Here is a 14,852-nt window from a genome sequence, read left to right on the forward strand (position 1 = left end):
AAAATGCAGGCCCCTCATCAGCCGGCAATCCTATTTGATAATTGGTACCCCTCTCAATTAAAATAAAAAAAGAAATGGACCTCATGACACTTCCACTTAGCTAAAACTCTGTTTATATATATATATATGTATATATATATTTTTGTAATGACATTTGACACAATGGACAAAGACATTGGTTTATTTTTATGTATTGAAAGGGAATGAAATGGACGTACAAGTCAGAGTGACAGTGAGTTGTAGTGTATCTCTTTGCTAATGCCCATATTTTCTGTCTGGATTTTCCCTTCCAACTTTCAATCTCCAGCAAAGTTGTTCCATGGCCTCCTATTGCCAACAACTGCCATTTAATTGCATTTGCTTTTTCATTAAAAAGACTCTTTTACGCTTACTTCATCCTTATAAATAAGTGAAGTTGCTTGTTTTACATATATATCAATCATTGACTCATCTATCAGCTCAATTAAAGTTCATGGCAGTTCCAAATTTCACCTAGCCAAAATAGAAAGAGAGCACACACACATAGTACCATGCTGGGATTGTTCAGCAGCGCCGTTGTGTCCCCACCAGAGGAGCTGGTGGCAGCCGGCAACCGGACCCCATCACCCAAAACTACTGCTGCAGTGTTATCGTCGAATGCAACTATGATGCAGAAGTGTCGCTAAAGATGGGGGATCACGTTCGCTTGGCTTACTCTCACCACAACCAGTCTCCCCTACAACCCAGGTTAAAACAAGATACAATTAATATATACAATGGTTAATTGTATATATGTTATGCTTTGCCTCTGAATTAATTAATTAATGTTATGTTGAATATATCTATGTAATTATCCAATTATATATAGTACTCGTATATGGATGGATGAAATTGCATGTATAATGAATGAATAATAAATAGCAGATCATTTGGGGTGAAAGATGAGATATTCTGCTTGTTCAAGGGGTTGCTGAATAACTTGGGAAGTCTAAGACAAGAATATGGACTGGACAAGTCAGCAAATGAGGTGGTTTTGGTTATTGAGGCTTACAAAGCACTCCGTGACCGAGCCCCATACCCTCCAAACCATGTAGTCGGACACTTCATGGGGAATTTTGCCTTTGTTCTATTCGACTACTCCACCTCCACATTGTTTGTGGCTTCCGTAAGTCATTAATATATTTTGCCCTATATATTTGTATATGTTGTTGATCTAACCACAAGCATACGCGCATAGTATACACTAATATACATATATGTATATATATATATATAGGATCAACATGGGAGGATTCCACTATACTGGGGAATTACTGCAGATGGATTTGTAGCATTTGCAGATGATGTTGAACTTCTTAGAGGTGCATGTGGCAAGTCAATTGCTTCTTTCCCTTCAGGTACGTACTTAATTACTCTCCACCTATAGGCTATATATATATATATATATATAAACCTACGGAGTATTTAATTTCAAATGGAACCATCGTATATATGTGGAACCATCGTGTGTGTGTGTAAAATCCTGATCAGAATGATGGAAATTGATGGGTTGCTGTAGGGTGCTTCTTCTCAACAGCAGTTGGGGAACTACAATGCTACGAAAATCCGAAGAACAAAATTACAGCAGTTCCTGCTGCAGAGGAAGAGATCTGGGGTGCAACATTCAAGGTACGTGCATATATATAACAACACTCATTTATATATGTAGTACACCTAAGTTAAATATATATAAATAGAAAAAATGATACAACAATTCATTAATGTCTCACTTGGTAAAATTATAATGAATCAATGATGATGATATATTATACATAGAATGTTTTCATGCCATTCACTCGGTGCCTCAAACCATTCATTTGCCTAAATTGATAACAATATTGGCACGGAATAACTCGACTAAGTCCACTCAACTCAAGTTTTCATTATTATTATTATTATTACTATTATTATTATTTTGAAAATCAGTACCACTTTCATAATACTTTGTTATAATGAATTTGAGAGGCAATCCAAATCCAAATCGAAACTTCGATCACAAGAAAATTTTAGAACCATGATCAAGCTCTATATATGTTGAATTATTCGGCTATATATATATATATTATTAACTTGAAAGTTTGGGGATTGTTTTTTCAGGTAGAAGGATCAGCCTTTCTTGCAGCGACCTAATAAAGATCTCCCTCTATATGGCGACTCCTCGATCGTGTGGTTGTGTATTAAATCAGGCCTGCAGGCATCTGTGGCATGCATGTATATAATATATAGTAATAGTTAATTTCTGTCAATTGTTGGAACTTTCTATCAATATGCAATTATACCATCCATGCATATATTATTAGACGAGTAATGATACTACGTACCATCAAAATAGCTGAAATGTAGACCTACTCTATGTGGCAATACCAACGACACTTCTTATTTGTGCCTAAAATCTAATTTATCTTTATCACTTTCTTTCTTTTTTTCCTCTGCCCTCTCTCTATCTATAGTATCTCTATCTCCATCTATATATATCTCTAATATTTCAGAATGGAGTTGATGATGCCGACGCCAAGGATCGGAGATGATGGGTTACCCATGGTCAAAGTAAGAAGGCGATGACCCAACTTACATCTCCATGGAAACCCAACATACCCATCTCCGTCGGACCTGTAATTGACCGTTATGGTCATCGGAAGAGGAACACATTGAAAACCTATCCAATCTTCAACAATCAAATAAAATCATCAAGAATAACAATGTATCATTAGTGACAATAATCTTCATATAGAATCCACCACCACCATTATCAAAACCCAATTTAATAAATGTTGTAAAAATAAAGAGTACTCATCAAACCCAAAGAAAATGGTTTGCTACTCAAACAAAAGATGGTTTCTGGTGATGTAATTCCCATTGCTGTAAGGATTCTATGCTTTTAGATTGTAACCCTTCGTTAATGAAATCTTTCTGACTTGCCTCAAATAAAAAATATAAAAAAATAACTCAGTGAAGAAATCTTGATTTTTTTTTCTTCCAACAAATATAATCCTCTTGTTACTATATTTTTCTCCGATTCTGACTCTTTTTGATTTCGCACCTCTCTCGTATGAGCCCTCATCTTTAAACTTCGTCTTGTTAAGGTAATTGGGTCTGTGCAATGCTGTACTCAGTGTACTCATGTAGATTTTGTGAAAAAAAAAATGGGCCTGTGTCATGGTTTACTGTGCAATGCTTTGCAGTTCTTCTCCAAGAAAAATAGACAACAGGAAAGCAAAGAGGTTGTGGGGTTGGAGAGGGGGAAACAAAGTAAACAAAGATATGGAGGAGAGAAATTCACTGAGATTGAATAAATATGACAGAGAAAAACTATAGGTAGATGGGAAGATGAGGACTCTGAAACCATGGTTTTTTTTTTTTTGGGTAAAATAGTCTTTTGATAAGTCAGTAATTGAGTCAACAAGTATCAACGCCACGTAATATTTGAACAATTTTTCGGCCAAAAAATGCGACAATGTATCTTTACTCATTATTAAATTTACGTTGATTGTAAGTCCCATCACATAACATCTTATGATGGAATTACCACCTTATTCAAATAAATTAAATTAAGGTAGAATTCTATTCTTAAATCACTATTCATATTATTATGATAAAAATTTTGTTGCAATTTGTGCAAGTGCTCTACTTCCTTTAATCAAGAAATTGAAAAGGAAAGAGCTAGCAGAGCGTAAAATGGACAGAGACATAGATTATTCTTTATAAACTCATTTCATATAGCTCAGCATTTATTGTACTGACATACATACGTACCTTCAGATTAAAATTCATTATGCAATGTCACAAATTTGTAACATATGAGAATTTTAGATCAATTGATCAGAGTAGTAGCTAGCTTGCCATATATCACACCCCCAGAGATTCCGTCAAGCCATCTATGCTCTTGTCGTCTACATGGATTACTCATGCAATGGTATTAGTAGAATAGAGTGTAAAGAAGATTTTAGATGAGTACAGAATTTTATAGAATTAGTAAATTTTTGTGAAAAATGTTCTAGAAAGTTTGTAGGATAACTATAAATAGTTAATGGATGTCATTTTTAACCATCAAGTGAGCGTAACAAGTTCTAGGAGTGAAAGAATGTATTATTCCACTTGCTATTCCACATATCTCCATCAAAACAAAAACTTATTTGTTACCCTATGGATAATGTCTAGTACAATAAAAAAAAACTCTACTTAACTTTTTTTCTTTATACATTCAACAATAGATTTTGGTATTTTGTTCAAATTCTCTATTAGGATTGTTATAGTTTTTTAAGGTTAATTGGATGTTAAAGATTGATGTAAATTGAGTAAAGCAAGGTGAGGTCATTGCTTACCTATATAATTTTCAGAACTGTACAATTTGAAAATGTATTTGATTTAAAAAATAGTTTGCTATTAAATCATATTTGTTTGAAATTCATTGTGACGTTGAGCTGCAGATGTGATGCACTCATTGCAAATGATTGATTTAGGGGATTGTGGATTACACAACTTTTAAATTGCTAATTTGAAAAGCATTATGAATATGAAAAGCCAGAAAAATACACTATATATATATATATATATATATCTCTCGCTTGCTACTGGTTTAATGCAACAAATTGAGTGTTACTAGAAATTATTCAAGTTGTATAATCTCAAAAATCCAAAATTAAAAATTAAAATAACTTTTGCAACACAACACACTAAAATAATTATGGTTAAACAAAATGTAACATGTTCTTATTACATCATAATAAAGAATACTTTTTTGACAAAACTAAAGATACAAATGAAAACACTATTGCAATTTTCTTTATTTCAGTGCGAGATTATTGTTTGGATGTGTTCTCAACCTCTCTCTACTTTGTCATTTTCAGAACTTGAAAATACATTCACTTTTATTGGTGTTTGAGGCCAATGACTCTTTGTTCTTGCTTGTTATAGCCCCAATTACGATGCAACAGTTCTAGATGTACCATTCTTGAAAAGTAAATTCTGATAGAGAAAGGAAGAAACACAGGATCAAGCATATCTCATAAGCAATTCATATGGAATCAGCATGCTTTTTATCAAATATGTGTAGGGTAATAATTCACATTATAAACCTGAAATATTGCATAAAACGTATGAAAAAAAAAAAAAAAAAAAATCATTAAATTCCTAATTCGGATATATCCGAATACTCAAGTATCAAATTTGGTTTGTTTTAAGTTACTTCCTCTCTAAATCTACTAGTTTCTTCCTGAGCTTTTTGAAATAAATAAAGCGGGTATAGTCTTTGAAACAATAATTAGCATCTTTATTACATTAGCTAAAACTTATTTGTTCTTGTTCATTTCTATCACAACAAGATGGACTTTACCGAGGTTGAGAATGGACCAACTATTTTTTTTTTTTTTTTTTTTTACAGACTCATAAACGCCCAATTACCATGGACTAATTCATCTATCTATTATGCCAATGGTACTAAAAAATTCAAACAAATGTAGAACAATAAAGAGAAATGTAATTAAGGTTAAAACCGTATATTATGCAAGAAAAATATTTAACATTTTGTTGTGTTCAGCAGAAGATGAATCCCATAATTGTTTTTTGAATGTCAGTATTCTAGAACTGTGGGGGAGAGTTTCCAGCATAAATGTGGTGTTTATTGTGGTGATCATGTGTTATCTAACATTGCAATGTGGATTCCTAGTGTTTGGAAGGATGGATACAAGTCTTTCACTTTGCTCACATACAAGTTATGATTTGGTGCGCGGATGTAAGCTCAACGTAAAATATATTTTTTGAAGAAGATTTTTTTTTTTTAGTAAAATATTTTTTATTTTTGTTTTTTCGTGTTTGGCGAAAATATAAGTCGAGATTGAGGCTAAGTTCTTTGTAGCTTGTAAAATGACTTGCTGAAAACTGATGGGTAAATTATTTTTATCAAATTTTAATATTTTTTTTTTAGTAAATATTTACCTACACCAGAAAATAAAAAAATATTCTTTAAAAAATATTTTTCATCCAAACAAACTAGACTTACTATATGTGGAAGGAGAGGAATGAACATACCTTTTCTGGAAAAAAAAATTAGTCGGAAATGTGTTGGTCAAGCAAATTGTTGAATGCATCAAGAAGAAGCTGCTTTCTATAAAATTCAGTGACTGTCATAGTGCAAGGTCAGTCGCCGGTGGTGGTCTCTTCTGAGTAATGGGATGGACGGAGCTGCCATTGATGATTGATGTCTTTTGTTTTGTTTCCTTCACTCCTTGTTCTGGGTTCTGTTGTTTCTTCTGCTTGATTCGCTCGCAGTTGCAGCAGTGGTTTCCAAGTTTTATGGGCGGGGCTGGTTTTTTGTTTGGGCCTTGTGTCTGTTGTCTTTTTGGACTTTTTCTTTGGGCTTTGCCAGTTGTATTTTTCTTCAGTTTGGTTTAATATTTAATTACCGAAAAGAAAAAACATTGTGCTAGTTTAGTGTGGATGAATGAATAGGAATTAATGAGAATGGAGGTGAGAATTGAATGGAATGGAATGGTTATTCCTTTTGTTTGAATGTGGAATTATTTTGATAGAATGACTATTCTCTAAGAATAATGGGGAATGATGATTCCAACTTTAAAATTGGCACCGAACACGAGAATGGAAAAAAAATAAAATCATTTCATTTCACTTTCTTTTATTTCATTCCACCACACCAAACTAACCCTTAATATTTTGTGAGTAAGAGAAATGACAAACTCAACCTATAATATCAACACACCTATTTAGAAATGACGTAGATGAAATGGTTATTAAAAATTTAGAATCTAAAATTCGAATTACATTTCCATCTAATTAGATACTTAATGAAATTTTATGGGTCACATGGATTTCAAACAATACAACTTGAGTTAGAATAATTCAAAATTGTGTACAATATGAAATTAATTAGAAAATATTAAGGGATTGGCCTAGTTGAAAAAAGACTTGAGCCCGTATTTCATAAAGCATCATGACTCATGTTCGATTCCTCCTATGTGTAAACAATCTTTTAGGAACCACGCCAGTGAACATAGTATTAGCTTTATCTAATTCGTGTAGTGGCGCTTGCACGGGCACCATGAATTAGTCTGAACAAAGTTTTGAACACTTCGATTATCGGAGAAATAGAAAATAAAATAGAATCAAACACAAATAATGTAAGGTGTTGTTTGATTATTCAATTTAGCCCTTAATTTTAAATAGATTAAGCACTTATCTAATTAAATATCACTCAAAAATGTAAACTCACTTAAAATAGGATAAAATTTTAAATGACATGGTATCACTTATCATTAAATGCTAAACACTAGAAATTTTAAAAAATATTTATCTTTTAATTATCACTTAAAATTCAGCTTTTAAAATTTTTAATACTTAGTCTTATAAAACAACACCTAAGTCTGGAGTTCTTAAATATTTTATGATTTTATAAAATATTACTGAGTATATAATTACACATGGAACTTGAAATTTTGTTTGTATAGAAAGTTACAAACTATACAATACATATAAAAATTTGGATTTCGGAATTTTTAAATCAGAACTGAATTGGGAATATACTGGCCCAAGCCATCTAGCAAGGTTCTTCAACACTTCAATACGACGTCGCTTATCTCGGTGACAGTTGACAAAAAGACTTTCGTGTACGCCCGTGCCCTAAAACCCCCTCCTCCCACTGCCAGTCTTCGCCCTCGCCTTCGCCTTCGCTTCTAAGCCCTAGACCGTCGTCCTCTTGCCAGAATGAAGCTTGTCAGGTTCGTATATCTATCTCTAGCGATATTTCTGTGATTTGATGTCGATGCAAACATTAATGCTCTATTTCTGTTTCTGATGATGTTTGTTTTACTCCATATATACAGGTTCTTGATGAAGTTGAACAACGAGACTGTATCGATCGAACTTAAGAATGGAACCGTTGTTCACGGCACAATCACAGGTTTCTATCTCACTACTATTATGTTTTATTAGTGAAAAATCGAAAGAAATTTATATACATTATGTTTTCTGCCCTGCTAAAAAAAGGCACTAAAAGGTCGAGTCGTTTAAGCTTAGTGTGGAATGGATTGTGTTTAATTGGCGCAGACAAAAAAATTAGTGTCGAAGTGTCCCTGTTTTTTTTTTTTTTTTTTTCCAATCATATTTTCTTAAACCCTAATTTTCTCTTTGTAGTTTGCTAGTTCAATTGCTGAACAAACGCACATATGCTTTTGGCTACTAATGGAAACTATTAGTTGCTCAATATGTATTTTGGATTATGATTATTGCGCTTCAAGATTTGTTTTGTAAAACTATAGTCTTCGCTTTTGACAATGTTGACTCGGTATTTATGGCTTTGAATTGGCTTTTTTTTTTCTTTCTTCTCAGAACTGTTGGATGTATCAGGATTTTAAAAAAACAAATATTAGCACCTATGAACATGAGATTTTGTGGCAAGTTCAAATATCTCATTTATTATTAGTATAGCCTCTCTGTACTATGGTTCATTATTGGTGTATTGGAAAAAGTTTGGACTGCCAAGCATGGGAATGTGGATTAGAGTTTGAGGTTTCACTTAATGCAAATAATACCTAAGCTTTGGTATGCTGAACAGAGAGGGCTGGGGCCTTTTTTAAAGCCTCTCTAACCCACTTTTTCATTGTTGCCCATTCAAGATCGGCAATCTTAGGAGATTAAATAGAACATCCTTCATAATCCAATTTTGAACCCATCCCATATGTACAGATTTTCCAATTAATCTGACAACCCCACATTTCAATAAGGTGCTAGTCTCCTTTTTTGTTAATTTCCCTCTATGAATGATTATTGATTTTTCTTTATCAAAATGGAGTATTTATTTAGTTTATGTGAAGCTAGCATTTGTTTTGGAACAAGATCATCTATTAGCAAGCTACCCATAGCTTAGCTTAGTGTGATACTTAAGAAGAAGTTGTTACCCAGTGAAAATAGAGAATAGATCTCTGGGGAGTTTACAATTTCAGTCGGATCCAAGGTCTGGAAAGCTATTAGGTAGGAGCAGACTGAATTATCCGGATACTTAAGTATGTTATATATAATGGTTGAAGATGAGATTTTAGCATAATGGTATGGGATTATGCCCGTGAATATATCCTCCCTACAGCTATTCTGTATTGCATAGAAGTTTAGTTTGGGAACCTCCTTTTGAGCTCTTCAGAATTGCGAGTGAAACAGGATTGAGTTTTTATTTGAGATTTTATATGGTGGCTTGGTGTGTGGGGGATTGGGAGGATACATTGAGGTGGAATGCTGACAAACGCATTTGAGGGTAGAGATGCCTTCCAAGTTGTCATCATTTATGTGGTACGTGGATTTTGAGGTAATGATTACTATAAATAATTTGAACAAGTAATGTTAACTATGAATAATAGGTGTGAAATGATCCTAATTAATCCTGCATTTGCAAAAAGGCTGAAGAATCCACTTGTTATATTCTTTCACTGTGAGGTGGTAAGGGAATTGCAATCCCTATTTACTGTTCTTTGGGTTTTTGGGCTGGTGAATTTGTCAAGGAAGAGGTCATCAGCTTGACAAGTCACACCTTTAGGCCTTATGTGGAGCGCGTTGCTGGAGTAGAACATACAATCTTTTGAGGATAAGGAAATGCTTATTATTGGGATTCTGAAAGTGTTGCTAGAGGCTTCAGGTCTGTTTAGTTCAGTTTTCTATTTTTGGAGAACTGAAAATAAGAAAAGTGTACAGAAACTTGTTTGGTTGTTTTGTAAACTGTTTTTAAAAAACTCATTAAAAAAGGCTTGTTTTTAGGGAACTGCTTTTTGAGTTCTCTAAATACAGTTTCTTTTTCTGAGTTCTCAAGAACAAAACTATTTTCAGAAAACTGAACCAAACCAGCCTTTCTCTTTCTCAGAGGGAGATTTTGAGATCTTATTCATTATTTTGTAAATCTTTTTGAATGTTTCACCTTACATAGAGGGAGTCTAGTTGTGTGATTTACGTACACTGTTAGTGTACATGATGTGCTCCCTCTATTGCTTAGTATATTCATAATATTATATATATATATATATATAAAGAAGATTTGGTGGGAAAAAGCGCTTGAGCCAGGATCTTCAAATTTAATAAACTATTATATTGGTGTGTTTTTTTTTTTTTTTTTTTTTTTTGGGGGGGGGGGGGGGGGGGGAATGTTTTTAACGTGGGTCAAGACATAATAACAAAAAATGCTTATTCAAAAAATAAAAATGAAAGAATTTGGTCTGTTTTTTTAAGGATCTGCAAATAAAATTCATATTAGAGTAGGACTTATCAAAATAAAAAATAAAAATCATATTAGAGTAGGTCCATGGGCATAATAATTTTGGGATGTAGAGTTAGTGAGTTATAATGGGAACCAGCTGAAGCAAAGCAGACTAGTTGGTGGTGTTAAAGATATGACATTCTATAAAGTTTCATGAGGGGTGCCATGATCCCTCTCTGGTTATCCAGCGGTGAATTGTCGCGGTGACAGAAGTAATTTCCAATAGCAAAACTTTCAATATCATTGTTTTGGCTATCAAGTGAGTATTTCCAATAGCAATACTTTTAACCCGGTGACATGAGTATTTCCAATAGCAATACTTTTAAGCCGGAGACATGAGTATTTCCAATAGCAATACTTTTAACCCGGTGACATGAGCATTTCCAATAGCAAAACTTTCAATATCAGAATTTTGGCTATCAAGGGATTCAATGAAGTTGCATTTTGAACTTCTTTGTTTTTGTTTTTTTCGACAAAGGAAAAAATAAGGGTGGTGTTAAGTAAGGGCAGGGACTAAATTGAACTCTACAAGATGATATTTCATTATATTTGAAGGTGCTTTTTGGTGTGATGAAATTGAACATTCTCAATGCATCTGTTTTTTCTACTGTGTGTGTATATTCTGTCAAATTAACTTCACTTTTAGATTTAGAGTAACATAATTGGAGAGACTTACTAGTATGCTTATCTTTCTTCCTATGGGTGATTGGATTGTTAACTGAAACAAACATGTGCTTACATGTAAAAACTTCAGCTGTGTGAACCAAAGTTTCTGACTGGTAGCTTTGTTGGCTTGTTTTATTATAGGTGTAGATATTAGTATGAATACACATTTGAAGACAGTAAAGCTTACACTGAAGGGGAAAAATCCAGTGACTTTGGATCACCTGAGCGTGAGGGGTAACAATATTCGTTACTATATCCTTCCTGACAGCTTGAATCTTGAGACCTTGCTCGTGGAAGAGGCACCTAGGGTCAAGCCCAAGAAACCGACAGCTGGTATTTCAAATATCTGTGCCATTCCTTGCTATTTAATATAATTTTGGTTGATCCTGTTGGTACTTTCCGTAATCTTTTTTTAATGCCTTACTATTGTCCAATTCAGGGAGGCCTGTGGGCCGTGGTCGGGGCCGTGGTCGTGGGCGTGGACGTGGTAGAGGCCGTTAGATACGTTGCAGTAGTTGCAATTTTTGGAGCATATTTGTTTATGTAAACACCTGTGTCATGGGAGAGTTTATTGGGTTATGCCCTTTCCCAGGAGGGCTTCACCGAGTTGTCTTGCTGCAGGATAATTTCTAATGATGTTTATTATGATGACTTGTTTTCTAGACTGTTGAAATAGCGTGGTCCATTTACTAGATTATTTTGTGTCCATTTACCCGTTGTCTGCCCAGTGTGGTGGGAGATGTTTAATTCTAAGAGCTTTCAATTCTTCTACTTGTTTTAAGCCAATTCTTCTACTTGTTTTAAGCAATGGTGCTAGCGAGTAATAATTACCCAGATCATGGATTTTTTTTTGTTACGACTAAAATTCTTACGGTGGTCAACTGTGATGTGTCCCGGAGCAAACCGATTGGTATAAACTAATTTTCTCTTGTATTGCTCGTGAGTAAATACACGAGATGAAAATAATGTGAAGTAATCATTGTCAATATGAATGTTGAGAAAAGAACACAGTGGAAAAATAAACAAACTTCAAATGAAATTTGAATAATATTAAAATAAAAAAGAAATATTTGTGTTGGATTGGCACTCCATGTATAACCTACATCGATACAAACAAAAAAGTGTAGATGTAAGAATATGATTTCCATTTTATTTGTGTCACCAACCAAGATGAATTGCCAAAAACTTCATGTAGTTCAATAAAATGTGTAAAATAACACTAATATTCAATAAAGTGAGCTAGACAAAAGTATGAAAATACTTCTTACAAAAATAATAAAAGAAAAGTAGAAGTTTAAATTACTTAAAAGAGCCTAGAGTAAAATTTATTAAATATATGTGTGTATATATATATATATAATTTAAAATATATATAAATATAATGTAATATATGTATCTTTAAATCAAATAAATAATTTTTATTTTTATCTTTATTTAAAAATCAAATGAAATATAATGTTATATATATATATATATATATATATATATAAAGTCAAGTGCCAAATCATATGTCTATGAATAATTACTAAATAGTAATATAAATAAATATAAAAATAGCACATATTTTTCGTATGGAATAAATTATTTTATTTTATACAAATGACAAACCTTAATACTTATCAACGGGCCAGTGACATAGCGGTATCAGCCTCTTATCTCCCAAAGGAAGGTCAGGAGGTTCAAGTCTTAGAAGTTTTTTTTTTAATAAATTAATATTTAATTATTTAATCATGTGAGGACATACAAAGAGCCTTTGATACACACTAGGACATAAATAGAATTTTTGAAGAAAGATAAATTAAATTTATTTATTATTACTAATTAAAGAAATAGAATTTATAAATGTGGGAAAAAACCGTTAGAGAGAATGAGAAGAAAAAAATATATACAAATAGAAATTAGAGAGAAAAAATATTTATATAAATAGAGTTTTTATAGAGAGAGAAACAATGAAATTATGGTATTATATGTAGAAATGAAGGAGAAATGAATGATGGCAAAGATAAACCAGAATATATATATATATATTTTTTTATCCGACCAACCCGGACAATCTTGTTGGCCAATGTTGGGGTCAGAAAAATAGTAGAGCTCATAAGAGAATCCTATCTAGTTTTTTTCCCACATGTATAAGAAACTTTTTTTGTTTTTTTCATGAATTATTTCTTATTGGCCTGGTTCATTGTTTGAAAGCTTAAACACCTAAACCAAAAAAGAAAAACGTCAACGGCAGGGTTCGAACATGCGCGGGCGAAGCCCAACAGATTTCTAGTCTATCTCCTTAACCACTCGGACATATCGACGCGTTTGCTTGATTGTACGACAGAAAGATATTTAAAATAGGGATCCTGTATTTTTGATCAAGTAGAAGACGTGTTAGATGGACGTCATTGGTGGGGACCAGAAACCCGTGTTTGATGCACAAGTCACAATTCACACCATCGTTCGGTCCACGCAAAGAGATTGTATAAAACAAATGCTGTTGACCCAGAAGTTGGTTATACGCGTACATATACAATACACATCGTATAAGCTTTTGTTGCACAAGGAGGAGAAGGATTTTTGATTTGGCTTCCATGGGGCGATCAAAGAACAATGCACTGAAGTCGACGATCGTGGTGTTCGGAGCCCTAGCTTTTGGGTGGATGGCCATAGAGCTCGCGTTCAAGCCCTGGCTCGATAAGGCTCGAGCCGCCATGAACAAGTCTGACCCAACCCGTGACCCTGACGACGCCGACGACAAAGAATCTAAAAGTTCGCCGGCTGTTGATGATGCCTCCGACGACCGCCCCTAATCGCCGTAATTCAAAACCCTAGGTCTTTAGTTATTTAGATCTCTTCTTAGCCGCCTGGTGGATTATGTGCTTTGATTTTTACGGATTTGCCTGATATCATTAAACAAGCATCTTATTAGATCGTGGGTTACTACCTTGTTTGTCATTTACTTTCAATTTCAACTACCAGTGGGACTCTTTCGAATATATAAAGTTGATTTTATTTAGAACAGATATATATATTTGTTTGTTTGATGGGAATATATTTATCTGTTTGTTTGATAGGAATTTAATCCAACGAATCCATCTTATTCAGTTTCTTGGTGATGTTAGTATATTTTTAATTGAAAAAAAAAAAAAAAATATGGCATTTTTACAAAAAATTTCAATTTACCTTAAGTTGCCAAAAAACTTGGAACAACTTATATAATGCATCTATTTCTATATATATATATACATATACATTCATTATCATTAATCTTACTTTTATTGCATACTGGCTTACTTTTATTCCAACCACCAAACAAAATATTGTCTCTGACAGTTCAATCTTAGATTCGTACCGAATCAAACCATATATTCCAAACAAAATATAGCACCTGTTTTTCTCACACACCATGTAGGTCGCAAGTTCAATTTTTAGCCATGGCTGAATGATTTAAGCATCCCTATCTGAACTGATTGGTTAAAGTGCCCAACTCAAAATTCCATATGAAATATTGATATCATAACATATAAACAGTAACAATTAGGGTTCATAACTAAATATATGGTAACGAAATTTTATTTTAGGAAATTAGTTTTAGTTCATCCGATATATTGCGATATGAATTTGGACAAAAAAAAATAAAATAAATAAATATATTATATGAACTATTTCAAATTAAGGATAATATTTAAGTTCTTCTTAATGACAATGTACAATATATGATTACAATATTTTAGTTCATCTGGTATAATATGATATAAATTTGAATAAAAAAATTTAATATATTATGAATTATTTTAAATTAAGGTCAATGTCATTTATGATATTAACCAAAATTTAAAGATAAAGATAAATATAAACAAAATAATATCACGACACATCCAAATATGCCCTTAGTATTAATTAGTCACTTTTACTCACTTTGGTGCCATCTTCC

The 14,852-nt window shown here is 33.0% G+C and overlaps 1 protein-coding gene, 1 non-coding gene and 1 pseudogene across 2 annotated transcripts; 2 read left to right on the forward strand and 1 right to left on the reverse strand.

Moving 5' to 3' along the window:
• Nucleotides 1-530: 530 nt before the first annotated feature.
• LOC132268336 (stem-specific protein TSJT1-like) lies at nt 531-2,148 on the forward strand (annotated as a pseudogene).
• Nucleotides 2,149-7,605: 5,457 nt separating this feature from the next.
• On the forward strand, nt 7,606-11,704 carry LOC132268935 (small nuclear ribonucleoprotein SmD1a-like). Its single transcript, XM_059769859.1, has 4 exons — nt 7,606-7,748; nt 7,854-7,930; nt 11,075-11,266; nt 11,373-11,704. The coding sequence occupies exons 1-4, from the start codon at nt 7,735-7,737 to the stop codon at nt 11,432-11,434; spliced, it is 345 nt and encodes a 114-aa protein (XP_059625842.1). The 5' UTR covers nt 7,606-7,734; the 3' UTR covers nt 11,435-11,704.
• Nucleotides 11,705-13,154: 1,450 nt separating this feature from the next.
• Nucleotides 13,155-13,236, reverse strand: TRNAS-AGA (transfer RNA serine (anticodon AGA)). Its single transcript has one exon. It is a non-coding gene; the product is annotated as a tRNA-Ser (tRNA).
• Between the last annotated feature and the right edge of the window lie 1,616 nt (nt 13,237-14,852).

Source organism: Cornus florida, unplaced genomic scaffold (assembly GCF_030987335.1).
Source record: "Cornus florida cultivar Cherokee Brave unplaced genomic scaffold, ASM3098733v1 CherokeeBrave_3.0.0_Hap2_Chr08, whole genome shotgun sequence".
In the NCBI taxonomy this organism is placed as follows: Eukaryota; Viridiplantae; Streptophyta; class Magnoliopsida; order Cornales; family Cornaceae; genus Cornus; species Cornus florida.